This window comes from Osmerus eperlanus, chromosome 15 (genome assembly GCF_963692335.1).
Source record: "Osmerus eperlanus chromosome 15, fOsmEpe2.1, whole genome shotgun sequence".
Lineage (NCBI taxonomy): Eukaryota > Metazoa > Chordata > Actinopteri > Osmeriformes > Osmeridae > Osmerus > Osmerus eperlanus.
The window spans coordinates 6,790,142-6,816,400 of record NC_085032.1 but is presented as its reverse complement, the minus strand read 5'-3'; the positions used below and the strand labels follow the sequence as shown (position 1 = coordinate 6,816,400).

At 48.3% G+C, this 26,259-nt stretch overlaps 5 protein-coding genes across 14 annotated transcripts; 3 read left to right on the top strand and 2 right to left on the bottom strand.

Moving 5' to 3' along the window:
* The first annotated feature begins 135 nt into the window (after positions 1-135).
* LOC134034658 (eukaryotic translation initiation factor 5A-1-like) lies at positions 136-5,787 on the top strand. Of its 2 annotated transcripts, none has more exons than XM_062479157.1 (5): positions 136-281; positions 1,943-2,130; positions 3,514-3,618; positions 5,070-5,201; positions 5,474-5,787. In XM_062479157.1, the coding sequence occupies exons 1-5, from the start codon at positions 167-169 to the stop codon at positions 5,537-5,539; spliced, it is 606 nt and encodes a 201-aa protein (XP_062335141.1). In that variant the 5' UTR covers positions 136-166; the 3' UTR covers positions 5,540-5,787. The 2 variants fall into 2 exon arrangements, with proteins under 2 accessions (XP_062335141.1, XP_062335142.1); XM_062479158.1 differs by lacking the exon at positions 136-281 and adding an exon at positions 707-1,044.
* A 1,668-nt stretch (positions 5,788-7,455) lies between these two features.
* Positions 7,456-9,023, top strand: rpl22l1 (ribosomal protein L22-like 1). The gene is made up of 5 exons (XM_062479159.1): positions 7,456-7,599; positions 7,899-8,012; positions 8,257-8,378; positions 8,623-8,807; positions 8,879-9,023. The coding sequence occupies exons 1-4, from the start codon at positions 7,591-7,593 to the stop codon at positions 8,765-8,767; spliced, it is 390 nt and encodes a 129-aa protein (XP_062335143.1). The 5' UTR covers positions 7,456-7,590; the 3' UTR covers positions 8,768-8,807; positions 8,879-9,023.
* A 1,531-nt stretch (positions 9,024-10,554) lies between these two features.
* LOC134034653 (probable cationic amino acid transporter) lies at positions 10,555-15,333 on the top strand. The gene is made up of 8 exons (XM_062479152.1): positions 10,555-10,770; positions 11,295-11,801; positions 11,914-12,150; positions 12,297-12,514; positions 12,767-12,913; positions 13,052-13,260; positions 13,570-14,387; positions 14,513-15,333. The coding sequence occupies exons 2-8, from the start codon at positions 11,504-11,506 to the stop codon at positions 14,905-14,907; spliced, it is 2,322 nt and encodes a 773-aa protein (XP_062335136.1). The 5' UTR covers positions 10,555-10,770; positions 11,295-11,503; the 3' UTR covers positions 14,908-15,333.
* On the bottom strand, positions 15,324-17,661 carry LOC134034657 (claudin-11-like). Its single transcript, XM_062479156.1, has 3 exons — positions 17,164-17,661; positions 16,854-17,018; positions 15,324-16,024 (listed from the first exon to the last, which is right to left on the bottom strand). The coding sequence occupies exons 1-3, from the start codon at positions 17,387-17,389 to the stop codon at positions 15,756-15,758; spliced, it is 660 nt and encodes a 219-aa protein (XP_062335140.1). The 5' UTR covers positions 17,390-17,661; the 3' UTR covers positions 15,324-15,755.
* A 148-nt stretch (positions 17,662-17,809) lies between these two features.
* On the bottom strand, positions 17,810-25,988 carry si:ch211-230g15.5 (serine/arginine repetitive matrix protein 1). Of its 9 annotated transcripts, none has more exons than XM_062479141.1 (13): positions 25,875-25,949; positions 25,384-25,425; positions 24,316-24,940; positions 23,276-23,425; positions 22,774-22,863; positions 22,373-22,586; positions 20,687-22,228; positions 20,292-20,548; positions 20,034-20,199; positions 19,789-19,906; positions 19,461-19,587; positions 18,981-19,200; positions 17,810-18,687 (listed from the first exon to the last, which is right to left on the bottom strand). In XM_062479141.1, the coding sequence occupies exons 3-13, from the start codon at positions 24,919-24,921 to the stop codon at positions 18,533-18,535; spliced, it is 3,645 nt and encodes a 1,214-aa protein (XP_062335125.1). In that variant the 5' UTR covers positions 24,922-24,940; positions 25,384-25,425; positions 25,875-25,949; the 3' UTR covers positions 17,810-18,532. The 9 variants fall into 9 exon arrangements, with proteins under 9 accessions (XP_062335125.1, XP_062335126.1, XP_062335128.1 ...); XM_062479142.1 differs by having other exon boundaries at positions 24,316-24,967; positions 25,875-25,930; XM_062479144.1 differs by having other exon boundaries at positions 24,316-24,922; positions 25,875-25,911.
* Positions 25,989-26,259: the final 271 nt, after the last annotated feature.

Sequence of the window (26,259 nt, the reverse complement as noted above, 5' to 3'; positions counted from 1 at the left end):
CTCGATCTTATTTTATGGAGCATTTTTTGCTAGAAATGCATCCTCTGATAAATAAGCAATCGACCCCATCTCTTTTATTGCATGTTGTGTAACTCGTTTCTAGGCTCAACAATAAAGACCATCAGAAAGGACATAACGTCATACCAAAGCGCAGTGCATTCACCGCATGTCAAACCGAACACTGTCGACAACCGGAACACTTAAAAGGCCCTCCTCCCTCTACGGATGCCGCAGTAAAATTGGTCGCGCCTGCGCATTTTTGGACCTCTTTTTCTTGCAAGGTAAGTGTAGCATGGCGCGTGTTTCTACCCATGAGCTAAAAGATAGAACTTGAGTCTAGTTTTGCATCAGTCAATTAAACATATGTAATGGGTTGCGTAGTTGGTAGTGATCTAGAGTTGCGCGGAAAAGCCGATAAGTAGTTTGTATTGTCCATTTAGGTTCGCAAGGGAGATGGGGTGTGGGTCCATGTTTTACATTCTGCTAGCTAACGCTCCACTAGCTGTCCATCTAGCTAGCCAGAATGAATAACAGGCATGCATGAGGCCTTCCGCACGCTTGTTATTGGAAGTTTTTGTTGCGTCGGCTGTTATTAATGAAAGGTTGCCCGTTTGTTGGTGTATGATTTGTCAGCCGAAATTAGTGAAACCAGATGTTAACAATACATTATTTAATTCGAATTGTGTTAGTTAAATAAACATTGCTCAATTTCTCGTTAACTGGCCAATAAGGCAGAAGCTGATCCAGCTGGTAAAGTTCGTTCACGGTAACGACTTGGTTTGTGTAGCCTATCTAGTCAAGTATTTTTTAAGGCTAACTAGCTGACTTGAATATTATTTTTCGGATTTAATAATACAACGTGTCGCGTTTGCAGACCTTTTGTGTTGATCCCATTAATAAGCTACTAAGCATTGTACTTTTCCCGTCAGACCTCGCGCTACAATTTCCATCTATTCCCTACGCAGAGCTGGCTAGAAGCTAGCTTGCTACTGTTTGTGGGTAGCAATAGTCAGCAGCAACTTGGAAATCAACTACTTCCAGCTGGTTAGTAACTGTAAATTACAAATTCCACATTAGAAACACGGAAAACAGACTGTTTGCGCGGCTCATTACGGGCAGGACAGATTAAACCAATGACTACGTTCGGTTAGCTCAAGCTAACTAGTTAGCAAATCGTGTTGCTGAGGAGGCCTTAAATTCTAACTTGGGTACACTTGTATAAGTTTACCGCACCAAATGGCTTGCTAGCTAACATGTGGTCTTTTTAAATGTCAACGTTTATTTGGTCAACATTTATTTTGCCGTTGCCTAAAGGGCACAACATAATTCATAGTTTCGTGGAATTACGGGCCATGCAGCCATCTGCATTTATGCTGTTGTCGGCCACGACGAGCTGCGAGTTACATGAGCGGTAGCTATCACCAAGCCATTTAACGTTAAGAGCAGTTAGCACATCTATACTTAGGCTGGGTGCAGTTGGTTTGTCTCGCACTCTGCCACTGGCCTGTCGCCCGAACGTTAGCCCCAGTGACGATATGTAGCTAAGTGCTAAGTATATCTCAATGCTGAATAAGGTCTAGCTGGCAGCAATAATGCGACAAGTTTAGCCAGCTAGCTAACCACGTTAGCTACGTATCACGAACGAAACTTTTGGCTGGGCCAAAATCAAGACACGTGGATAGGGCGTAGGATCAGCCAAGCAGACCCGACTCCGCATTATCGCGCAGGAGATTGTAATTGTTGATAATTTACTTAAATGTGTCAGCGCAGTGGCAATTGTAACGAGCATCGTGGCTTTGTATACAAGCGGACTAACTTTGTGACTGTAGATGGACATTTTTTCCTGTAATGTTCAGGCAAAAATGTATCAAGTGTATACATTATTAATGGGGGTTTGATCCCATTCAGGTCGGTTTGACTCCACTCCTCTCCCTGTGTACAGTGCCCCTGACCCATCGCACCATGGCAGATCCTGATCTTGACTTCTCCACTGCCGAATCCGGCGCCTCCGCCACCTTCCCACTTCAGTGCTCCAGCTTGCGCAAGAACGGCTTCGTTGTGCTGAAGGGACGTCCCTGCAAGATCGTCGAGATGTCCACCTCCAAGACCGGCAAGCATGGACACGCCAAGGTATCGGAATCGGACAGGGCTACTTGACATGTTTTTAAGCTAGTAATAGCCGTGTTCGCCATATCAACTTCGCCGTAGGATGCAGTATTTTTTATGGAAGCACATCAGTGACATAATGTTTTAAATTTTCAAAGGCATTGAATACTTAATATTGAAATAAACTAGGCCGAATTCTCATATGAATATATGTCAATGTAAAATCAAATTCAAATTCGATCTTAAAAAATTAAAACCCCCAAAAATCGAGCCTCTCAAATTCGCGACTTTAAAAAATTCCGATTGTAACTTCGGGATACCAAGGATAGGTAGAGAAATGGAGCAATAAAGAGAACGCATGATGACTAACAGGGGAAACAATCATGCTTTGGTGAGTCCTGTGATCAAATCATGCATCAAGGCTCGATTGCTCTACCTATCCTTGGTATCCCAGATGTTACAATATTAATTTTTAAAGCTCGAATTTGATAGGTTCGATTTTTTGCCCTGAATTTAAGCTCGATTTTTGGGGGGCTCGATTTTTTGGCCCTGAATTATTTTACATTGAAATATATTCTTATGAGTTCGGTCTTGTTTAAATTTCAATATCGAGTATCCAATGCCTTTTTTTAAAATTCAAAACATGTCACTGATTTTCTTCCATAGTTTTTGCATCTCTACTCCCATAAGTGTCAGTTAGTGTTGCCATGGAAACGTCCCGTCCCATTATCGTCCACCTAGTTCGACGCTCATCAGAAATTTTACGAAAATGTCGATATAAAACAAATTAAAAAACATTAAGTCACAGCATTGTACTTTAATATATAGATACACACCTATATTATAACATTCTGGTTTTAAAATCCAATAGGGATATGCTGAGAAATTATTTTCCTAAGTTGAGCAGTTAGCCAGGGGGTCCCATTATCGTCTGTCCATTCACTTTCAATGGAGAAAAGTCAAGTTTGACACTGCGGCAGGCAGATGCTACACATACGGTTTGAGAGCCTATTTACATGCTCAAATCTCAAATGCTGTAATTTGGTGTGCAGCAATATAAGGTGTGTACAATCGATGAATTGTTTTCTTTCGTTGCTGCTGCATAGCTTTAAGAAATTAACCGAAGAAAAAGGTCGTGGACGATAATGGGGTCTGGAGCATTGGCAAGTTTGAATGGACGATAATGGGGCCGCTCACTCTATAGTGGTGAGGCATTTTTCATTCGAGCACAGCTAAGTGTGCTGTCCTGCGGATTTGAGCACGTTGGGAATGTCTCGTTGACCATTCGGGTTGTTTGATCGGAACTACCTGTTGTGTAATGAAACATGGTCCTGTCTATTGGGATGTCATTAGTTGAAATGTCCAGACCCTGTGAAACAATTGTTTTATCCCCCTTCCCCTCTCTAGGTGAATCTGGTGGGAATTGACATCTTCACTAATAAGAAGTATGAGGACATGTGCCCCTCCACCCACAACATGGATGTGCCTAACGTCAAGAGGGTTGAGTTATTGGTGAGTCATTTAACTTAATTGTTCCCACAAGTGTGATCTTCAGATTACATTTTGTTAATGGTAAAAAAAATAATACTTTGAAATCATTGGACAAAAGGTGGGAACCCAGTCTCTATAATAAGTGGGTCCCGCCACTTTAACAACATTTGCGCAACATCGGCACATTCTTGTCCCGGCCTGTGTTCTGCAGTATTTAGGAAGGGAATGAGATGGACCAGATTGTCGTTTCCTGATGCAAGGGGGTCCTGTTGGTAATTGCACACCTGCCAGGGAGATCTTTTTTGTTGTTGTGGTTCTTACTACGACTAAAGCATTCTGGGCCTTAAATGCAGACACCAAGGGCCTGTTCCATAAAGGCTGCTCAAAACAGGATTAAAGTCCCAAACCTGACTTGAATTAACCTAACAAGTCAGTGGGGACTGAAGCGGGTCATTAAAGGCCCATTCTAGTTCACGCAATCCGACTAATTCAAGTCAGATTCAGTATGAGATATTCAAGAGAGAATTGCGTGTGCACCCTATTGAGCAGCCCGACTGTTACGACATGGATCATATCAATCCACCACAGCAAAACACGATGTTCTCGACCACGTAACTTCTTCCTGAAAGAACAATCTTTTTAATATGCATAATGACAGCTCATCCACCACTTCATTTAAATAAAATGACACACCGTGATATGAGCGATGGGCTACGTAGGTCTAGGTGCTTTTTTTTATAGACTACTTTATTAATTAAAGAACCCACACACCCTCTAAACACATCTAAATTGACTTTTGACATCACGCCAGTAAGTCCGTGGTGAATCATAGTTTTCCCATTGGGTCAGTGTTACAGGAATGTCTGGTTAAGGAACAACACGCGCTGACAGTTGGCCTGCCCCAGACCAGTTTAGTTTCGCAGAATAAGTTGACATAGTACCTGAGTTTGAGCTACGTTGATGGAACTGAATGAACTGGAAATGAGTCAGACTAACTGCCATAAGCCTGGCTTATTTGGTAAACTCGCTTTGTGGAACAGGGCCCAGTTCTAATTGTTTCAGATGGGATGCTGTTTAGTTCAGAGTTGGTGTCAGTTGGTGCTGCATGCTCAACATAACGTGTTGAGTTGGTATGACTTGCTCAGGTCTTATTTCCCATTGTGTCGATTGTATGTTGAAGGACCACTTCACTCAATCAAATTTGTTGTAGATTTAGTTCATGGTATAACATTAACATATATTTTTATATGTATATGCAGCACTGACAATTGTCAGCACGTTACATTTTTTCCACTAAAATATAGTAATATAATGTAATTTCGAAGCCGTGTGTTTTGTAATTGAAGCTAGTTGCATCCTTGCAACCAGAGGGACACTTCCAAATGAGTCAGTTGTTAACTAACAAATGTTTGTTTTGGTGTTTCCACGCCAGTTCTGTTCAGAATCACCATGCTGTTCCCTCTCACACACAGCTGGTCAACATCACCGAAAAATACATGAGCCTCATGGCCGACAACGGAGACGTGCGGGAGGACCTGCGCATCCCTGACGGAGATCTGGGCAAGGAGATCGAAGCCAAGTTCAAAGAAGGAGATGAACTCTTGGTGAGTGTCGGCAGTATCTGGCATTTACCATGTTACAAATGGTGAAAGGGGTTTGTGTGTTTATGGCACCTTATGGCAGTTACATTAGTGCATTAAAAGTTTCTATGGTTACTTTGGGATATTATTCTGTGATGGGCTGGTCAATTATCCAAGTAGGCAATCATGTCACCTAGTGTATGTTGATTTTGACCTGGCACGATGCCACAGACATCACTAACCTCTGGATAAGTGTCTGCTAAATGACTAAATGTAACCAATCTTTTTGTCCGCAGGTTTCCGTGCTGTCTGCCATGGGGGAAGAGTGTGCCGTGGCAGTCAAATCCACCCCTGGCAAATAGGCAGACTCTATTGGCTGCTCAGGCAACAAGCTCCACCCTCAACCAGTCTCTTGCATTCTTATTGGTTCTGTCACCAAAGCGACGGCCTTCACAGACAACCTCAATCATTCTGTGTGATAATCCCTTGGTTTTGTTTTTGTCTCCAATGCTGTCAGGACTGACCCACTGCAGCTTGCTGCGTGGCATTCTGCCGGATCACTGAGGTTTTGTTTAGTAACAATCTACTTTATAAAAAAACTTAAAATTGATTCTTTCTGACTTCTTCCTCATTCCTCTGTTATTTTTGCCTTCAAAATGTTAGTCTCGCTACTCACATTCCTGAATGTCTAAATAATGGGATCCAGCTTTTTGTATGATTCATTTTTTTATATATATTCTTTAAATTGAATATAGCAGGTCTAATGCCTTCAGGGGGAAGGTGGGGATGGGGCTGTGCTGGTTTGTTATGGATGAGGGTAGGGAAAGCCGTCCCTTTCAGTGACACTGAGCTCCGATTTGGTTTTAAGTTTGTCCCCCTTTGGCTGCCATACTGCTTCCAACATGGCTGCCACTCTGGCACCCAAGGGAATCGGATCAATTTCCTCTGCCTTCTCCCAAGTGCAGGATTGCAGGTGACTAGCACTTACCCCAACATTTCAATTCTTAAGACTTCATTTTATTTTTTTGAATGGAAAACGGCAACAAACTTCAGTAATTTTCCTCTCAGAGCCAGTCTGTGTAGAAGTCGGATGGGTGCGAGGAGCCCTGTGCGCTTACCTGTTACCATGGCAGCCAGGTCTTGAAACTGCGGCCCTGGTCATCCCAATATAGAATAAAGTGTCTTGAGGCTTGAGTGTGTAGCGGAGTGGGGCCTCCAGAATGTTCTAGAGGCCAGTTTGCAGTGGGGTGTGCGTGAGAGGCTCGATCAGGGAGGATGGGGGAGGGGAGGGTTGGTGAAGTTGCAAACTATTTTGTTCACACGAGGCCTTTGTCACCTGACTGGAGATGGCAAAAACAAATAAAGTTCAAACTAATGGAAATCCGTTGTGGTGTTTTTGTCCCGTCACCCCGTCCCGTTTCAGTGTACATCAATGACAGGCGTTTCAATGTTTTGGAAATTAGTCGCACTGGAAGCGTCAATAAGACATGGTGGTTGGAAGATTGTATTGGAACTTACAAGTTCCTGTCAGTGTAGAGACCAGATGCGACCACACCCTGACACGAAAGCGACAAACACGCTACAGATGACACACCTTCTCCAGCGCGCATACCTTTCAACTTACTGTTCGGAAATGCATGCAACAGGTTATGGGTGTCATCGCATTTCATTTTGACGCGCACCTCAACTTTATTGTAGGTGGGAATGTAGCTGAAAGCATGATTCAAAGGTTTTATTGGTATTTACGGCCCGTAAGCCATTGTAATTAGTTTGTCCATGCCGCTGTAGTTGCGTGTTTACACAGTATGGACATGCTTGTTAATTGTTAGGCAAAGCCATTAGCAAAGCTGTTTGCCCCGCTCAACCCATTCAGCGACTGTTTCTGCTGATGCTGTCAATTATTGACTAAGCGCGTGTGTTGAACACAGCTGGCCTTGGACTTAAAATACCCTATCATGTTGGGGGGTCTCCAATTTTGAACTGTTGGTATAGTGAAATAAAAGGAAGACCAATACTTTGAGATTAAAAACGCATGTAGGACTTTTCTGATATACCAATTTAATTTAAAATCGTGGTCTGATAATTACTAGGTAGGCCTACTGTCTACGCATGTCAATCAAGCTCAAATGAACTAAGTTGCAGCTTCAATGCATATAGTCGCAATATTTGAGTTATCTTGCAATAAAGTAGACTTATGTCCCAACGAAAAATAGTGTAGTGAAATCTATTAAATGTTGCCTTTTCTGTTTCAAAGATACTTGAATATTTCCAAGACCAGGGTTCGATAGCTCTAATTGGGTCACACTCCAAAATAGTAGGTGGCAGTAATGTACCGTAACGCTGGTTGCCAGCCGCCACTACACAAAACAAGAAGAACATCGACGCAATTTCCTTTATCCGCCACCCGCTCACCATGGCACCGGTAAGTGAAAAGAGTCCTGCTAATACATCGTTTAATCAACATGTATGCGATGTCCTATCGTGCAAGATATATGTATTATATTTCATTACATGAACCTAAAGCCCTGTGTATTAAAATTGAATGTAAAAAATACTAGAATAAATCGCAAAACTCTGAAGGCTAAATGGCTACCCTAGAGAGCTCTATACTGTACCATATAGCTACACGTGTACAGTCGTGGTCTATTGGTAATACTAGCTGGCTAGCTAGAAGCTTTGCAAGCTCCATTAGTCATTCAGACAAATACTCTTGGCCTATAGCTGAAACAAAAGAAACAGACCGTCTTCAGGAAAACAAAGAAGGGGGCTTCGTGGAAGTTTACCCTGGACCTGACTCACCCGGTGGAGGACGGTATTTTGGACTCGGCCAACTTTGTAAGTCACTGCGCCTCACAAGTAAACCATAGCTCCGATTATAACACAGTCAAACTTTTACAATGACCCTTTGTGAACATGTAGAAATGATCAGCACCTCATAATTTCACCCTAATTATCTGCTCATACCAATGGTGTCCGAACTAAACTCCATCCCTAATGCTGATCTTGGACTAGGGTCACCTTCCCTAGTGCAAACCCTAGGGTTCTCTTCCCTAGTGTGTCATTGTGTTCTGTCCAACAGGAAACCTTCCTCAAAGAAAGGGTGAAGGTCAACGGCAAAACCGGAAACCTGGGTAATGTAGTTCAGATTGGCCGAATGAAGAACAAGATCAATGTGACATCCGAGAAGCAGTTCTCGAAGAGGTGAGGATCAACCAAAACTTTAAAGTATGTCCCCACATGAGTGCATCTAGGAAAGTCGTAAAAAAATTACAGTTAGATCTCTGCACTTCTGATCCTTGATCTTCTGCTGGACAGTATCTTCTATTTGTACATCGCATTGGACAAAACCGTCTACCAAATGGATTTAATGCAGTTACCAATGTACGGTCTTCCAATAACATTCTCATTCCTCTTCCACCACACTCATTCCACCGTTGGCCAACAGGTATCTGAAGTATCTAACCAAGAAGTACCTGAAGAAGAACAACCTTCGTGATTGGCTGAGAGTGGTGGCGTCTGATAAGGAGACTTATGAGCTGCGCTACTTCCAGATCAGCCAGGAGGACGAAGAGTCTGACGCAGACGAATAGAACTCAGCCCACAGTAGAGCTCCTCCCACATTAGGACTCCTCCCACATTAGGACTCCTCCCACATTAGGACTCCTCCCACATTAGGACTCCTCCCACATTAGGACTCCTCCCATTGGTACTTTGCACACAACAGCATCCCATCTGGGCGAGTTGGGTGCAGAATGACTGGCTCTAGAAGTCCAGGTTGGGTGTCCTTAAACTGAAACAGGTTTGCATCGAGAGATGGAGCGAATAAATGAAAATCATTCAACAACCTCTTCTGTCTTTGTCATGTTTGAGTTGTCGTGAACTTTTTTTTGTCATTGATAGTTTTGATGGATGAGCCATCAAGAGTTTTAGGGAAAGGTGGGATTTCCCTGTAGTAGGTTGACTCAGCTCATGTTGTTTATTAGTTGCCCACTAGGTGTCCTCAGAGGATAGTCTGTGGTTCAGGCCTGGCTCATGATGGGTACCAACAGTTGTCGTTTTTGACAGACTTAACCCTTGTGTTATCTTCGGGTCATTCTGACCCATCAGTCATTGTGACCCACCGTCGTATTGCGACAGATTTACCGCATACAAAGACAAAGTGAAGCATTTTCTTTTAACTGTTGGGCTGTCTCAGACCCCCCACATTGCAAAGGTTAAAAGAAAATTATTTTAATTTGTTTTTGTATTGGGTAAAATTGGGTAAACACAACGATGGTTCGTTATGAACCTTTGGGTCATGTGACCCGAAGGCAGCACGAGGGTTAAGGAAAAGGATCATAGGTTGTGCACTTAAATCTGGGGATCTAATATAACCTGTCACTCAACCCCGCACACAGCAATCCACTAACTAGTATCTTTTTTGTTTGAGTTCTGTGAATCGGGATTTCAGTTCTTTCACAGAAGTGCTCGTTGCAGTGAGTGCTTCACCTTTGAGAAGACACTTTGTGACTAATTTACAGCAAAGAGGAATATGCGAAGAAATGATAGTGAGAACATCTACTTTGTAGGGGCATACTTTCAACCATGTCAAAGACAGGACTGGCAGGTCCTCTTGATCATTACCATGTTTTTTCTACCATGTTATATTTGGAGTGCCAATAAATGTTTAAGATGAATTCCTCAAGGACATTTTCCTGGTATTGCTCCCAGTCTTTCATCATTGTGTGTGTGTGTGTACCATGATATCTACAGCTCCCTGCCCAGACTGCAGCGGCCAGGTGTGTGTGTGTGTGTCTGGATGAACTCCCACTATCGCATCTGCACCTGATCAGCTGTATCTCCTCAAGAATGCCCGTTCTCCTCCTCACCCTGAGAGACCCCAGAACTGCCCTCGGTTTCTCTGTGTGTGTGTGTGAGAGAGATGGGATGTCTGCCTTTCTGTCTCATCCAGACACAGTGTCTGAATTCCAAGTGGGTGCACTGTTTACCCCCTGTTTGTGTGTGTGTATGTGTGCGCACGCTTCTCACCAGTCTTGGCTCACACTCCCTGGACCACAAATTGGTAATATGAACCCCCTATCAGATTACCACCAGATAACAACAACAATACCCTCATCCCAGTCTAACGTGACTCCAGCCTAACCCAGGGGCTGTGCTGCCGTCCAGCAGGGTGTCGAGGGGGCGGGGAGAAGCACAGGTGAGGGGGGACACCCTCCTGGTGGGCAGACGCCAGACACAGTGTTTATAAACTCTGCCCGGGTTATCTCCTCTGGAGATAAAGACCAACGCTGATGACGAGTTAGCCAACGACCCTCCCCTGTGTTGACACACAGCTGTCAGGTTCTCAGTGTGTTGCTGCCATAGTTTGGTCAGTGTTTTACTCTGAGGTCTCTAGAACCTTTCCTCGGTCAACCATATGACTGCACACGGACTCAGTCTTTGGGCGATGAATTATATATTTGCCACTGATCACATGGACCTACCCTTGAATAATTAAGCCTGCTCCCATCAGCCTTTCCCTCTCCCCTTCCTCCTGGTTCAGACCCTGCTCGCTTGTGTGTTCTCCTTAGAGAACATGGAAACCAGCTAATAAGTAAGTGTTGAATATGTCCTGATATATAAATACATATTTGTTTGTTTGAGTGTCAGGAAATAGGTCTTTGACCGTTTTTAAGTGTATGCTTCCTTCTGTGTTCAACTTTTCTACCTTGACTAGAGGGGCCTTGTTTTGCTACCTTTGGATATCTGAGATACTTATTTCAGTCGTCTTTCTTGGACGTACTTATTCAAATTAAACAACTTGTGTTGTGTTTGCCAGTGTGTAGGTTTGTGCTGTAGAGATTCCACTGGCGTTCTGCCGTAGTAGGAGTTTTCCGTTGTGAAAGGTGATCTGTGGTGTGTATCAATGTTTTAACGTGGGAGTCTCGCTCCGGCGATGGAGGAGAAAGCACGATGTGTCGACGTTTCTGTGTCCGTTGGTCATCTCACCCGGGCTGGGCCACCTCCCTCAACATCGACGTTCAAAAAGCTGCTTCCTGTTGATTCACATCGCTACGACTTTGTTCCTCGTCTGCTTTTTTCCTCCTATTCAGGTTGCAATTTCTTTTGTCCGTTTAGGAATCACTTGGTGCTGGGACTGTGCACTGTGAAGGAGCCATGGACACGTTCTGACCGAGAGAGAGGGAGAGAGAGAGAGAGAGAGGGACACCCTCGTAGACGGCTCAGAATGAGAGAAGAAGAGTAGCTGACAGAAGTAGATGAACCAAAGGAGCACAAAAGCAGACCCAAAAAAACAAAGTTAGTTGCCAGCGCCTGTTGCCGTGGTGATGGCGGGGTGGTTGGGTCGTGTGGCGTGGGGGGATGTGTGGTATGGCCTCTACTCCCGTCTCCTCCGCACCAAGCCCATCGGGGTCATGGGTCAGGGGTCAGATATCACAGAGCTCACGGAGGGGGCAGGGGCGGGGCTGGCCAAGGTCCTGACAACCGTAGACCTGGTGTCGCTAGGCGTGGGGAGCTGTGTTGGCACGGGCATGTACGTGGTTGCTGGGTTGGTTGCCAAGGCGATGGCTGGGCCCGGTGTCATCCTGTCCTTTTGTATTGCAGCATTTGCCTCCATCTTGTCAGGTAAGACACACACAAACACACACGCACACATACCCACACCCATATACTCACACACACAGAACTGCATTACTCAAACATTTGAGTTTGAGTAAACGGTGACTCTCTCCTCCAGGAGTGTGTTATGCAGAGTTTGGGGTGCGTGTGCCCAAGACCACAGGCTCCGCCTACACCTACAGCTATGTGACAGTGGGCGAGTGTGTGGCGTTTTTCATTGGCTGGAACCTGATCCTGGAGTACCTGATTGGTACAGCCGCGGGGGCGTCGGCCCTCAGCAGTATGTTTGACTCTCTGGCCAATCACAGCATCAGCAACTACATGATAACTCACCTGGGCACGCTCCGAGGACTGGGTGGGTAGCCACTCCCCTAGGGACTGTGTGAGTGTGTGTGTAAGCGTGTGTGTGAGCGTACGTGCATGTGCCTGAGCGTGCGTGAGCGTGCAAGCCTGTGTGTCAGTGTGTGTGTGTCGTCTAACCCAGGTGTGCCTCTGTCACAGGTAAAGGGGAGGAGTCCTACCCAGACTTGCTGGCCCTGCTGATATCCCTGGTCGTCACGGTGATCATAGTGCTGGGGGTACGTAACACGGTGGGCTTCAACAACGTTCTGAACGTTGTCAACATGGTGGTCTGGGTCTTCATCATCATTGCCGGACTGTTCTTCGTTTCCGCCGGCAACTGGGAAGGAGGCCGGTTCCTTCCTTACGGCTGGTCAGGGGTGAGACTTCCCCTCTTCCTCCTCCCTCCCTTCTTATGCAGGTGATACAGGGAGTGTAACCGCGGTAACCACCCCCTGTGCAGCTGATGCAGGGAGTGCAACCGTGGTAACCTCCCCCTATGCAGTTTTATGCAGGGAGCGTAACCATGGTAACCTCCCGCTGTGCAGGTGATGCAGGGAGCGTAACCGTGGTAACCTCCCCCTGTGCAGGGGATGCAGGGAGCCTAACCGTGGTAACCTCCCCCTGTGCAGGTGATGCATGGAGCAGCCACTTGTTTCTACGCCTTCATCGGCTTTGATATCATCGCCACGACGGGGGAGGAGGCCAAGAACCCGAACACCTCCATCCCCTACGCCATCACCGCCTCGCTCATCACCTGCCTCACTGCCTACGTCTCCGTGAGCATCATCGTTTTATGTTCTGGGATGGGGGGGGGGGGGGGGGGCAGAACCTGTCAGAATGGGCTGCTTGTCATCAGCCATCTGTCATCTTTCTTTTGTCTCTCACCCCCCTCCCCTTCACTCCCCCTCCCCCAGGTGAGCGTGATCCTGACTCTGATGGTCCCGTCTGATCTGATCGATGGCTCCGCTCCCCTGATGGAGATGTTTGCGGCCCACGGCTTCCTGGCTGGTAAATACGTGGTGGCGGTGGGCTCCATCGCAGGACTGACCGTGTCTCTGCTGGGCTCCCTCTTCCCCATGCCCAGAGTCATCTACGCCATGGCCAGAGACGGGCTGCTCTTCAGGTCAGATTTATCACCAGCACCCCCCCCCCCCCCCCCCGGGAGCTTAAATCGGTGTGCCGCCCCAACCCAACCACAACACGGACACATGACGTGGCACAGTTGGCGCCCTTTGCTGGTAGTGCCGGAGGGTTAATTAATGGATGCACTTGGGAAAATGCCGCCCCCCTCGTCATGCCGCCTTAGGCGACTGCGTATGTCGCCTATAGGAAGGACCGGCCCTGCTTCAGGTTTCACACACACTCACACACACTAAGATACACGCACACACTCACACAGAAACACGTGTGTGTGTGTGTGTGTGCGTCCCAGGTTCTTGGCCCACGTGTCTCCGCTCACACACACGCCGGTGGCGGCGTGTGTGGTGTCTGGTTGCCTGGCAGCAGTGATGTCTCTGCTGGTGAGCCTGAGGGATCTGATAGAGATGATGTCCATTGGCACCCTGCTGGCCTACACCCTGGTGAGCGTGTGCATCCTCCTGCTACGCTACCAGCCCGACACACACATCGACACGCATCACTTCCTGTCCCCGGAGGGCGACGAGGGGCCGGCGGAAAAGGAAGGCGTTCTGTCCGAAAACACAGACGGAGCCACGGCCACTAACGATGACCAGATGCTGATTGGACCGTCCGGGTCGTCGACCTTCGACCCCGACGGCTCCTCTTATCACTCCGGGGGGGCAGGCGGCGAGGCAGACGGGTCAGACTTCCACAGTGGCCCGTCCTCCCTGCTGAAGAGGATTCTGGGTAATCACTACTACCCCCTGCGTGTGAGGCTGGGGGTCCCTGATGCCTCGGCCCGCCCCACGCCAGCCTCGGGGCGCATGGTGACGCGCTGCACCCTCCTCCTCTTCCTCCTCTCCTTCCTCCTCTGGGCCATCATCATCTTCGGCGTGGAGCGAGGGGTCGGAGTGGGCGCGGTGGTGGCAGGCCTGGCCGCCGCCGCGTTGGCCTGCGCCATGGCGATGCTGCTGGTGATGATCCTGCGACAGCCGCAGAGTGGGCAGATCCTGCCCTACATGGCGCCGTGCGTGCCGTTCGTCCCCGTGGCGGCCATCTTGGTGAACTCGTACCTCATGCTCAAGTTGTCCCCCCTCACCTGGGCCAGGTTTGCTGTCTGGTGCTCTATAGGTCAGTATCACAACTGGGAGGGAGGGAGGGAAAAGGAGAGGGAAAAGGAGAGGGACATTCCCTCTTTCTCCTGCAGACCAACAGTTGCTATGCAAAGTAACATATTTTGGGCTGTCTCTCCCCAGGTGTGCTGATCTATGGTTGCTATGGGATATGGCACAGCTCTTTGGAACTCAGCGCCAAAGAGGAGGAGGCTCACGCCAGCACCTACCAGCGCTATGACGACCACCTCGACGACAACTTCACCCTCGACGACGACAACCAGGAAGATGGACAGTACCAGGGCTGGTCCGCACCCGAAGAGAGAGGTCACCATTACCAACTATCAAACCAGAACCAGGGAGCCGATCAATTTGAGAACCAAGATGGAGACCAGTACCAGCACGATTCAGAGTACCAGAACCAGTATGAGGAGGGCTCGGAGCATGGGTACCAGTCAGGACCAGCAGGTCAGTACTCATCCGGAAGGTCTGGGGGACGAGCCAATCCTGGCTTCGATCCACAGGAAGGGGAGTACTAACTACCTGAGACCACTTCCTGTTTACTGAATGCTCTCATGCACACCTGGCTGTAGGTGACCTCACTAAATGGACAACGTGGTTGTGAGTTAATGAAGCGAAAGACTAATTAAATGACTAAATGACTAAATGTAATACTATTGTATATATAAAATAGTATAATATAATTTATGCATAGTTATGATACAATTACAGAACTCTATCTAGAGCATCATAACTGGTAATGTGCTCTCTGAATGAGATCAAGACCATTTAAAACAGATTAAGCGTTTTTGTTTTTTTTAGTTGACTATGTTTTTGTGATATAAATTATGGCGAGAGAGTACATTAATGTATTATTATAACAAATTCTGTATTGTCAGACAGTGTGAAATGTGTGATTGCAGAGAGTGAGAGTGATTTGAGTGTTTTGATCTAATAAAAAATATATAGAAACCTTTTATTGTCACATTTCAGCTTCATGTTAACAGCATTTTTATTTGATAGTTCTTGGTTGTAGAATGTATTTTTATGCTTTAAGTATGATGACAAAATCAGTCGACTGGCATGTCACTATCCAATTTCCTGTTTGTCTGGCAGGAAGTGAGGTCATTGTAAAGTCACGGTTATGCTGAGCAATGTGTTCAAGGATCCAAAAGGATAAAAAATCAGGAAACAGGCACTTTTAGATATGCATACAGTATAAACCATAACATTAGACTTCAGACACAGTATGCACACTGTATACTTTACAAATCAACTTTAGATTTGCATCCTGCATACTATAAAAGTCGATTTCAGATCTGGAGAGTGTGTACTATGACAGTCAGAAGAGGCAGACATTGGCTGTGCAGTGGGTGGAGTCACGCCGTCACACGTGTGCGATCTTGCCGTGGTTTTCCGTGGCGGAGAGGGGGGTGGATGTGGCGGACGCCCCCTGTCTGGAGTAGTAGAAACTGTTCTCCCTTCGCTGGAGGGTTGAGGAGTCGTCCCCATGACAGCAGAGAATCATGGCTCCGCCGAGGACACAGAGAGCGGAGCCCACCCAGCCGGCGTAGAGCGACCCGCCGAACGACATCAGGCCTTCGTCGTGATGTGCACCAATGGGAAACCAGACGGTCGACACAATCCCACAAACGGCTGGGCGCAGAGGGGAGGGGGAGAGGAGGGTGGAGGCAGAGAGAGGAGGGTGGAGGCAGAGAGAGGAGTGGGACGGGAGGGAGGCAGAGAGAGGAGGGTGGAGGCAGAGAGAGGAGTGGGACGGGAAGGAGGCAGAGAGAGGAGGGTGGAGGCAGAGAGAGGAGTGGGACGGGAGGGAGGCAGAGAGAGGAGGGTGGAGGCAGAGAGAGGAGTGGGACGGGAGGGAGGCAGAGAGAGGAGGGTGGAGGCAGAGAGAGGAGTGGGACGGGAGGGAGGCAGAGAGAGGAGGGTGGAGGCAGAGAGAGGAGTGGGACGGGAGGGAGGCAGAGAGAGGAGGGTGGAGGCAGAGAGAGGAGTGGGACGGGAGGGAGGCAGAGAGAGGAGGGTGGAGGCAGCGAGAGGGATATAAGTCACGAGCACATGTGATAGCTCTGTATGTGTGTGAATGTGTCTCTGTCTGTATGTGTGTGTGTGTGTGCGCACGTGTGTATGTGCGTTCCACAGTTGCAGCTCTCTCTCTCTCTCTCTCTCTGGCCGCTGACAGACAGGCACTACCTGTCTTGCCCAACACAGGAAGCATGAGTCCAGAGTGATGAACCCTTACCTTCCTTCCTCTCACTGCTTGTCAGGAGAACAGACCAGAACTGGCTCCTAACTGGGTTAGGATTATAAAAGTCATACTATACGCTAGGTTCCCTTAAGGGATGAACACAAATTAAGGTGTTTATGTATCCATCATGTTTGAACTAACAATAAACAGTTTATGTCCGGGCTTCACCTTTCACTTTCTTCCTCTGTGTGTGTGTGTGTGTCTGTGTGTCTTACCCACCCATCATCAAGATGAGTGCCCCACCCATCATGGCGCGGCGATGTTTGACGCGTGGCGTCTCGTTCTCTAACCTCACGCACGGCATCGCCATCATCACCAGCGCGAGGGCAGGAAGCCCCAGCAGGCACGCGCAGATCATCAATGCGCGAGAGGTTTGGACATAGGCTGAGAAAGAGGATACAACAGTATTACTGTTGTTCCACTCCAACTCTGCCTGTTTCCTCTCTTTTTTTAAGTCACACACGGCTTTAGATAGGGAGGTGGAGAGAGGGATGGAAAATTAAGTGCTGTAGAAAGACGTTTATCTCACCTGGTAAAGTTAAGATCTGATTGAGGGTCACACAGTGGTAAAGCGCAGGGGAGATGACGCATTCTGCCCAGAGACCTCTCGAGCCCAGCTCATCCATGCGCATGCAGGTGGCGACGGTGTAATCACAGGTGCGCACCCAGTCATTGGTTGCGGTGGCGATGATAACACCGACCCAGCCCGCGCAGCTCACCGCGCTGCCGCTAACTTGACTGAAGAAATGCACCATGGTAGTCCTTTGCGCACAACCAACGAAAATATAGTATACGTTTTTTATTTAAGTTAATGTCGGTTCAGTAAAAAAATTGGTGATAATCTGAATCAATTAATAAAGAAGAGTAAAATCGAATTGACTAATTTCAAAAGAAATGTCCCTTTAATTCTATTTCCCTTGGCTATAACAACAATAACGCAGGCCTATTGAAGAATTTGTTCTAACTGAGTTACTGTTCACGTAGAGTGGCTCGTAGAAAAAATGCTCTGAAAGAGATTTATAGAAGATCCCCCCCTCCCAACATCTCAGCAAAAGTATTAAGCCAATCAAAGCAAAGAGGGGGCATAACTTGAAACAGACAGGCACACACAAAAAAAGCAGCACCAGCCCTCTCACAAAACTGGTAAAAACATTGGTTTATCGTTGTCATATGGTTGAGCAGGATTACAGGAAAGGAAGTTCCCGATGAACGATCGCCATCTAGTGGTGCGTAATGCTTCATCGGAATATCATAATGTAAGTCTGCATTAAATCAATTTCATGAATTTTTATGAATATTTCGTTTATTATTTAAATCAGAATAAAATGAAAATGTGACAATTAACGACATTGTTCTCTACCGGCATCCATTGAATAAATGGAAGTGGATTCAAGTAAAATAATATAAATCACTCTATTTTTTTTCTTCATTTAGAATTACGTTATTCCTCAACACAGTTTTAGAACATTCTCATAGAATAGATTTTTTATTTGAACTATTACACTCTACAAAAAATGTTGTTAGGGAAATGTATATATTAAATGCTCATAGTCCTTCACGAAATAACATCCTTAAACTGCATTGTAAAATATCCACAAAGATACATTAGAAAAAATCTCTGTGAATAGTGAAGAGTCCAGGACAGGGACTGTCTCTTCTCCTCCTCATCTCTCCACCCCCCTCGTTTCATCTCCACATCAGATCCTTCACTTTAGGCCACCCACTACTCATAACCTCTCCAATATGTGCAAATCTATTGTCATTGTGTCTCGCAGTCTATCTGCTGTTTCACCTTTGAACTGTTCCTGGCTTCTGTGTCCTCTCAGTTGTGGAGGCTACTTTATTTCTGCTTATCACCCCCTCTCCTCGGTCCCCACCCCCCCTCCTCCCTCCCACGCTCAGGGGTGTTTCAGAGTGTTGATGTGGGCGCAGATCTTCAAAGCTGGTCCCAGTTTGATGTTCATGCTGGTCATGAGGTGGTCCTCCGTCAGGAGGAGCAGAGCCTGGCCGTCGATCTCCTGCAGCCGGAACGCCTCGGAAACCTCCCCACAACCTTCACACAACACAGGGCACACAGGTTAACATTACAACAACCTCCACACAACCAAGCACTGCACGGTGTGTATGTGTGCATTTGTGTATGTGTGTGTGTACTCTATATTCCTGGCAGTCTTTATGTATGTCTGTGTGTGTATATGTATATGTGTGTGTGTGTGTATATGTGCATATGTGTATATGCATGTGTGTGTGTCTGTGTATGTATGCGTGTATATGTATGTGTGTAAAGGCATACATGATGTGTGTAAGTGTGGATATGCAGTATGTGTGTGTGCGTGTGTTGTTTACCTTGCAGAGTGTTGATGAAGTCGCAGACTTGCTCCACGCTCCACTGGGCAGGTCGGAGGAGAGAGGTCACGCAGGGTTCAGAGGTCATCGCCGGCTCGGATGCCCTCCTCTCCCTCCTCCTGCCGGCGCGTCGCCCCAGCCTGGTAGTCATGGAGACCGCAGGATCCTCCTCCTCCTCGTCCTTGTGGTCATGGCGATGGGCACTCCAGAGGTCACGCGGCTGGTGATGTGACATGAGAGAATGGGACATGCAGACTGATGTATTTTGGGACAGTTTACACCCCTCTCTCTCTCTCCCTTACATTTCCAGTCAACCTCCACTGTCTCTGTCTAAAAAGGCCAAAAATATATCTCAGAAATACATTTCAAAAGTCAACCAAAAGGAGACACTTTGAAGGCCCTTTTCTCTGTTTTCTGGTGAGTCAGCAGCTTGGGAGGAGTTCCCTGGGCGAGGGAGGAGGTCCGGATGGCGTGACTCACCAGCCTCAGGAGCAGGGGCTTCCCAGGGACAGACATCGCCCTCTTCAGGCCGGAGCTGGAGCTGCGGCCCTCCGCCCGGCTGCCCGCACTCAGTGCCCTCAGACGCTTGGTCAAACCCACATTATACCTGGGGGAGAGGGAGGGAGGGAAACGGTAGAAAGATTTCTTCTCAATCTTAGAAATGTGCTGAAATTTTCGCCTGTTTCAGTTTCAATCTCATACATCCTGTTTTAGTGTAAATGGCTGCCCACCCAACACCTCACCACTTCCTGGTGTGGTCAGAGTAGGTGTGTGTGTGTGTGTTGGGCCTATGCCTTAGCCAGCTTACCCCCGGGCACAGGCAGTGGAACAGAAACGTTTGGAACGCATGAAGTTGTGGGCGTGGCCTCTCTTTGCGCAGAACTGACAGTAAAGGACCGCCTTTTTCTCTCTGGGACCCGCCCTTACTGGAGGTGAGGGAGAGAGAGAGACAGAGAGGTGGTGATGATGATGACAGTAGTCAGACCTCGTACAACACAGCTGTGTTTTCTAGTGCAAGGTCAAGCAGGATGGTTCCTAGGGGTCAACTCTCACAGGTCATTGGATCATCCGTGGCCCCGCCCTCTTCATCTGAATCGGATGAATGATCGGAGGGGGGGGCGATCGTGTCTGTCAGCGGGACATGCGCCACCCCATTGGCCCCATTACTATTCTGGGTCACGCACACCTCCTCCTGGACCAATAGGGACGAGCGGTTCACCTGCACACAGAAACACAAGTCACCTGATTGTTGGAACGCAAAGGCTCTCAGTACTCTGTATGTGTGTGTGTGTGTTTGTGTGTTGTTCTCACCGGAAACGGTTGAAGCCCCTCTTGGATCACAAAGCCCTCCACCAGGTGAGTCAGGACCCGCCTACCTCCCTCTGGCCACACCTTCTGTGCCCAGGGCCCGGGCTGTGATTCGCTGAACGTCTCAGGCTGGGCCTGCGATAGGCTGGGAGGGGATGACAGATGGGTGGAGAGAGCTGGCAGGTGGGGAGGAGGGCTGTCTGGAGGAGGGAGGATGGGGGGAGAGGAGGGGGGAGACTGAGATGAGAGACTGGACAATGCTGGAGAGAAGGAGGATGACAGACATAAGAGGTGGGAGAGGTTTATGGTTAGCGAAGATTAGACACATTATGTAATGTATCATTATGGAGGCAACATCCCTGTAAACACTGCCACTCATCCAGATCATGGTCTGGTACCTGATAGGTTGTCAGATTGAGCTGACAGGCTCTCACAGAGGTTTACTTTGTCTATCGATTGGGTCTTTTTGGCAGGGTCCAACAGGGTCTGGTTCGGAGAGGTGCTGCACTGGTCCTTGTCCTGGTTCTTGTTTGGTTCGACATGACAGTGTTGCTGTGGGAAACCCGTCTGAGACTTGGACTGTGTGTGGGATCGGTCCACATCCATCCACTCTCCCCCTCGGTCTTCTTGACATGTTTCCCTCCGATCTTCCGCTCCCTCCATCCTCTCTTCTCCTCCAGGACGCTCCTTCTTCTGGTCCACCTTGTCTTCCGCTGTCCTCTCTCTTTCTCCGTCCATCTCTGCTGTCGTCCCTCTCTCTCTGTGGTCCTCCATCTCTCCGACTTCTCTGTCCTCCCCAGAGCGCTCCCTTGCCCCCTCTCTCTCCTCCCTCACTCTGTGGCTCTCTCTCCGTGTCTCTGCTGCCTCCCTTGCCCCCTCTCTCTCCTCCCTCACTCTGTGGCTCTCTCTCCGTGTCTCTGCTGCCTCCCTCGCCCCCTCTCTCTCCTCCCTCACTCTGTGGCTCTCTCTCCGTGTCTCTGCTGCCTCCCTCGCCCCCTCTCTCTCCTCCCTCACTCTGTGGCTCTCTCTCCGTGTCTCTGCTGCCTCCCTCGCCCCCTCTCTCTCCTCCCTCACTCTGTGGCTCTCTCTCCGTGTCTCTGCTGCCTCCCTCGCTCCCTCTGTCCCCTCCTCCTCTTTCTGCTTTTGACTGGGATTGGGGGGGCTGGTTTGGAGGCAAGGGGCAGGTGGGGACAGCAGAGCGGGGGCTGAGGGCAGGGGGAAGGGGGCTGAGGGCAGGGTGGAGGGGGCTGAGGGCAGGGTGGAGGGGGCTGAGGGCAGGGTGGACGGGGCTGAGGGCAGGGTGGAGGGGGTTTTGCACACGGGGGCTTTGGGGGGATGAGGGTTGTATTTTTCAGCACTTAAAGTCCTCTGTGATTCGCCAACGAGCTGAGGAGAGTCCTGGACCGAAGGCTGTGATTGAACAGAGGCATGGGCATGTGCACTATTAGAGGGTTGTGATTGGACAGAGGCATGGGCATGTGCACTGTCAGAAGGCTGGGATTGGACAGAGGCATGGGCATGAGTACTATTAGAGGGTTGTGATTGGACAGAGGCATGGGCATGTGCACTGTCAGAAGGTTGTGATTGGACAGAGGCATGGGCATGTGCACTATTAGAGGGTTGTGATTGGCGGCCGGAGGAGAGGGCTATGATCTGCAGCTGCCTCGCCGCCGATGGAGACCTCTCAAAACAGGAAGTAGAATTCAGCGGATGGGAGCTAGATAGGGAGATGTGCTGAGACTGGCTGGGCCTGAGCTGGCTCGGAGATGATGGACAGCTTGCCAGTCCAGTCCACAGTCTTTTCATGGGAGGAGCGTGTTTGGCAGTGGCAGCAGCTATTGGTCGAAGGGCGGGGCTCTGTCGTGGGGGCACAGCTCTGTAGTTGCTGGGAGAGTGGAGTCTGGGTCTCAGAGGGACGGAACGCACAGAGGAATAGAGAGCTGGGGAGAGAGAGAGAGAGAGGAAGAGACAAAGACAGAGACAAAGAGAAGAAACAGGAAAACAGGAAACTAAATTATCAACTTTTTCTGATGATGCAAAACAAACGTGAAAAACCTGTCCAGTGTTTGGAGCTTGTGACTTACTCGGGGGAGGGACTGAGAGGTGCTGGCTTGGTGTGGTCTGGCTGTCTGTCGCCGTGGAAGTGGGGTGCGGGCGAGGCCTGAGAGGGGGAAAGATGGGCGTCCGGGGCCGAGGGAGAGGAAGAGGAGGGGGGGCGGAGGAGGGCGGCTTCAGACGGAGAGAGGAGGGGATGTTCAGGGTACCCGGAGGAGGAGGCCTCAGGGTTAGATTCTGGAGCTGTATGAAGGAGAGAGAGAGAGAGAGAGAGAGAGAGAGAGAGAGAGAGAGAGCGAGAGAGAGAGAGAGACACAGAGAGGGCTCAATTAGTTACACACTGCAATAGTGAAGTATCTACAAACCCAGTACAGTACCCAGAACACACACATAAGGATGGGTAAACAAACACCCATCTGTATGAGCTCACCTGGGCCGAGGCAGGACGGGGGTAAGAGGAGAAGGAAGAAGAGGAGGAGGAGGAGGAAGGGACATGTTGCATAGCGGAGGTAAGAATCAGCTGCCAGAGAGGAGGAGAGAGGAACAGGAAACAGGAAATGAGAGACAGACCGCTGTAAGAGAGGAGCAGAGAAGTGAAGGATTGTGGAAAGTGGGCATGGCGGAATCTTTTTTTGTTGTTGTTGTTTTAAACAAAGCCGTTAGCAAACATCTGCTATCAGCAGGCAGAGGAGGGGTGGGGTTGACTCAGCCAAGACAAACACAGGGACACGGCACTAAAGATAGAACAGGACACGGCTGTTATGTCTGAGTGTATCTTTGCTCGTTGTTTAAACTCTCTGTGTGTGACGTGTTTCTGTATGTGCGTGTGACATGTTTGAGTGGGTGTGTGATGTGTTTTGGTGTGTGTGCATGTGACGTGTTTTAGTGTGTGTGCGTGTGATGTGTTTTAGTGTGTGTGTGTGTAGTGTTACCATCTCAGCCCTCAGCAGCACCTGATCACGTCTGGAGCTCTGGAGACGTTTCCCCAGGAGCAAGGCCTTCTGGGACACCCTGCTCACAGGCGGAGTGCTCTGATTGGACGGCACAGGCCTGGGAGAGCCCAGGGAATGGGATTCAGACAGCTGGGGGGAAAGAGAGGGGCAGGGTAAGATCAAATCCAGAGAAAATCATACAATACAATGTTAGGGTTTTTTGGCCCCTTTTTCAAGCCGTGTCACAGAAGGCTTCACATACGCCCAGAGATCTGCACCTAAATCAAATTAAAACCCTCAAAGAACACAGGGAAAAACTCCCAGGAGAAAAAGAAGGAAGGGTAGCCTTGGTAGGAGCCTTTCACCATAAGAAGTGCATTGATCCAACGCATGTAAATGCATTCACACTTATACTGTGTGTATGGCAACAGAAGTGAAGCACCACCATCATCTAAAAAGGCAAACTGAAGGTATGACTGTGTTCTGACTGAGCACTACATGCAGAACGACATGGTTGACAGCAAGCACAACATAAATAATGGTAGAGTGATGGAGTGATGAAGAGTTGTGATAGTGTCAGATATCAGAAAAGGACTTTGTTAACAAACAATAGGTGTGTGTTTGTGTGTATGTAGCTGATAACATCTCAGCTATATCATATGCAAATATGTGTATATATTTATAGACATGATATAGCTGAGGTTGAGAGTGTGAAAGACAGATCAAAGAGAGGAAATGAGAGGAAACCGAAATACAGAGTAAAATGCAACAAAGTGTAGACCTGTTTGATGTAGACCAGACACACAATCACACGACAGAAATTGTGTCTATGCTTTATACTGCCTGTCATACTACAGGTCAAAATGAACAGTTGGTGTATATGTGCATGTGTAGACGTTGCTCATGTAGATAGTAACAATCAGACAGAAATGTAAATGATAGAAAGTCCAAAGATAACTGTGAAAGTGTGTGTGTGCGTGCATGTGTGTGTGTGTGTGTGTGTGTGTGGGTGGGTGTGAAACAATGGTGCGGTTGCTTACCTGCTTGCCAGTTGGACTGGCTGGGGTGTGAAAGGGTGTGATTGGAGTAGAAGTTGGTGTGGGGGGAGGCCTTGTTTTCCCATTGGTCAGGACGGAGGAAGTCTTGGGGGATGAGGAGTTAACGTTGTTATGGGTTACAGTGGAGGGGGGTAGAGAGGTGATAGGAGTTGAGGCGGAGGAGGGTGTGAGAGAGAGGGGAGAAGCAGTCAGGGGGGGAGACGTGGCAGAAGAGGAGGGAGGGGTGGTCACCATAGCGGAGGTTGGGAGGAGGTGTAGAGTTTGTGTAGGGAGGGGAAGGTTGGGAGTGGGGGTGAGTTTCGGGGGAAAGGGAATGAGTGCTGGAGGGGTAGCTGTTTTAGGGGTGAGAGAGGCTGGGAAGGAGGGAGCAGGGGTGAGGGGAGGAGGAGGGGAGGAAGAGATGGGAGTCAGGGTGGGAGGTTTCAGGGTGGGGTTCGGGGTGAGTCTTGGAGGGATGGGGGTCCCTGTGGCGTTGGCTGAGATGCGAGTGGTAATAGAAGTCAGGGGTTGGAAGCTTGTTCCACCGCTGGACTCCTTGCTGGTTCCTCCATGCTCAGGCTGGGTCTGGGAGATGAGGTCTCTCTCCATACTGCAATGGTTTAGCACACTGTTGGGAAAGACACACAAACCCGACCTGCGTTTCACATAAGGAATTACATATGTGCTTCATTACTTCCGAAATCCACGCAGGTCAGACCGCAAACAAAGATGATGTGCTTTTTAGTATGCTCGTAACAGTTACAGTAGGCTATGCGATAGTTTTGGCTATGCTAGGATCTCATGTTTTCATACAGTTATGGCGACTACACCTGAGCAAGCAGCACTCCATTGTAGCAGAAATATATGCACCATTCCCGCACCAGCAGGTGCACCGAACACGCGCGACAGATGTACACATCTGGTTTAGAGTATACGCGTAAACGTTTGGGCAGGTCTGTAAACTTATAAACAGCTAACTACCGCGTACATGTGTATCAAACAAACCATTAAACCACTTCTGCAATTGTTTTAGTGTCTGAAATTCTTTAATCAAAAGCTCAGTCTACGTACCCAAAACCAGATGCGTCGCGGGCTGTTCTGTCTTGTGTAGGCCTACAATATAATATAACATGTTATTCTTCTGTCATTGATGCTGGTCAACGTTAGTCGGGAACGACTGCGAAATAGTGCAAACAAGAACGGCGGCGAAGCCTAAAGAAACCTAACAGGTCTCACTTCCTAGTCTATGAGCGCAAAGGGGTGTAACGAAGACTCGTCTAGCCTATAGCGCGTCACAACATCAGCCCCCTACAAACGTCTTTTTTCATCTTTTTTTCTACGATTGGAATATAGACTGTAACCCTATAGCCATAGTATGTCTAGTGCCTTGGAACAGTTATCATGAAAATTATAATTAAAATAGCGTTTCGCTGATGCAGTAAACCCATATTTAGCGTATAACGCCATTTGTGTACATCAGTGTATGTGAGACTGTAGTAATAAAAACTCCGTAATTCGGTTCCTAATTAGACTATCACCCGTGTCCCCCAGCACCTGCGTACCTGCCGGGTCCGCGTAGGACGCAGCCGCTCGGGGCGACCAGGGTAGAGGCTGTAGGGCCCAGTCGGTCCGCGGGAGAAACGGTATCTTGTGTCGGTCGACTTACACCGCGAGGAGAGACAGCACCACTCAGAGTGCAGGAGGACCGTCTCATCAGTATTATTCAGGGCGGATACATTTTATTCAATTGCATTGCCTACCACTATGATTATGTGCGTGTGTGTGTATGTATGTGTGTGTGTGTGTGTGTGTGTGTGTCTACCTTCTCTTATAGACTACAATGTGCTCATTTTGAGTTTATTGTGACTATACTTCATATCTCACGTATAGGATAAATGTATTTAACTTGATTCCAGATTAAACCTACAGATTAAAGACAGATATCCC

Excerpts from the sequence above, each read along its gene's own strand:
- LOC134034658 (XM_062479157.1), top strand. The coding sequence starts at position 167 with ATGTCAAACCGAACACTGTCGACAACCGGAACACTTAAAAGGCCCTCC. Across the intron at positions 282-1,942 it reads GGACCTCTTTTTCTTGCAAG|TGCCCCTGACCCATCGCACC; the intron begins GTAAGTGTAGCA and ends CCCTGTGTACAG. Across the intron at positions 3,619-5,069 it reads TCAAGAGGGTTGAGTTATTG|CTGGTCAACATCACCGAAAA; the intron begins GTGAGTCATTTA and ends TCTCACACACAG.
- rpl22l1 (XM_062479159.1), top strand. Across the intron at positions 8,013-8,256 it reads TTTTGGACTCGGCCAACTTT|GAAACCTTCCTCAAAGAAAG; the intron begins GTAAGTCACTGC and ends TCTGTCCAACAG. Across the intron at positions 8,379-8,622 it reads GAGAAGCAGTTCTCGAAGAG|GTATCTGAAGTATCTAACCA; the intron begins GTGAGGATCAAC and ends GTTGGCCAACAG.
- LOC134034653 (XM_062479152.1), top strand. The coding sequence starts at position 11,504 with ATGGCGGGGTGGTTGGGTCGTGTGGCGTGGGGGGATGTGTGGTATGGC. Across the intron at positions 11,802-11,913 it reads ATTTGCCTCCATCTTGTCAG|GAGTGTGTTATGCAGAGTTT; the intron begins GTAAGACACACA and ends TCTCTCCTCCAG. Across the intron at positions 12,914-13,051 it reads GCCTCACTGCCTACGTCTCC|GTGAGCGTGATCCTGACTCT; the intron begins GTGAGCATCATC and ends CCCCTCCCCCAG.
- LOC134034657 (XM_062479156.1), bottom strand. The coding sequence starts at position 17,389 with ATGGTGCATTTCTTCAGTCAAGTTAGCGGCAGCGCGGTGAGCTGCGCG. Across the intron at positions 17,019-17,163 it reads TCAGATCTTAACTTTACCAG|CCTATGTCCAAACCTCTCGC; the intron begins GTGAGATAAACG and ends CCTCTTTCTCAG. Across the intron at positions 16,025-16,853 it reads GGCACTCATCTTGATGATGG|CCGTTTGTGGGATTGTGTCG; the intron begins GTGGGTAAGACA and ends CTCTGCGCCCAG.
- si:ch211-230g15.5 (XM_062479139.1), bottom strand. The coding sequence starts at position 24,921 with ATGGAGAGAGACCTCATCTCCCAGACCCAGCCTGAGCATGGAGGAACC. Across the intron at positions 19,907-20,033 it reads CACGGATGATCCAATGACCT|TAAGGGCGGGTCCCAGAGAG; the intron begins GTGAGAGTTGAC and ends CCTCACCTCCAG. Across the intron at positions 19,588-19,788 it reads TCCACTGCCTGTGCCCGGGG|GTATAATGTGGGTTTGACCA; the intron begins GTAAGCTGGCTA and ends CCTCTCCCCCAG.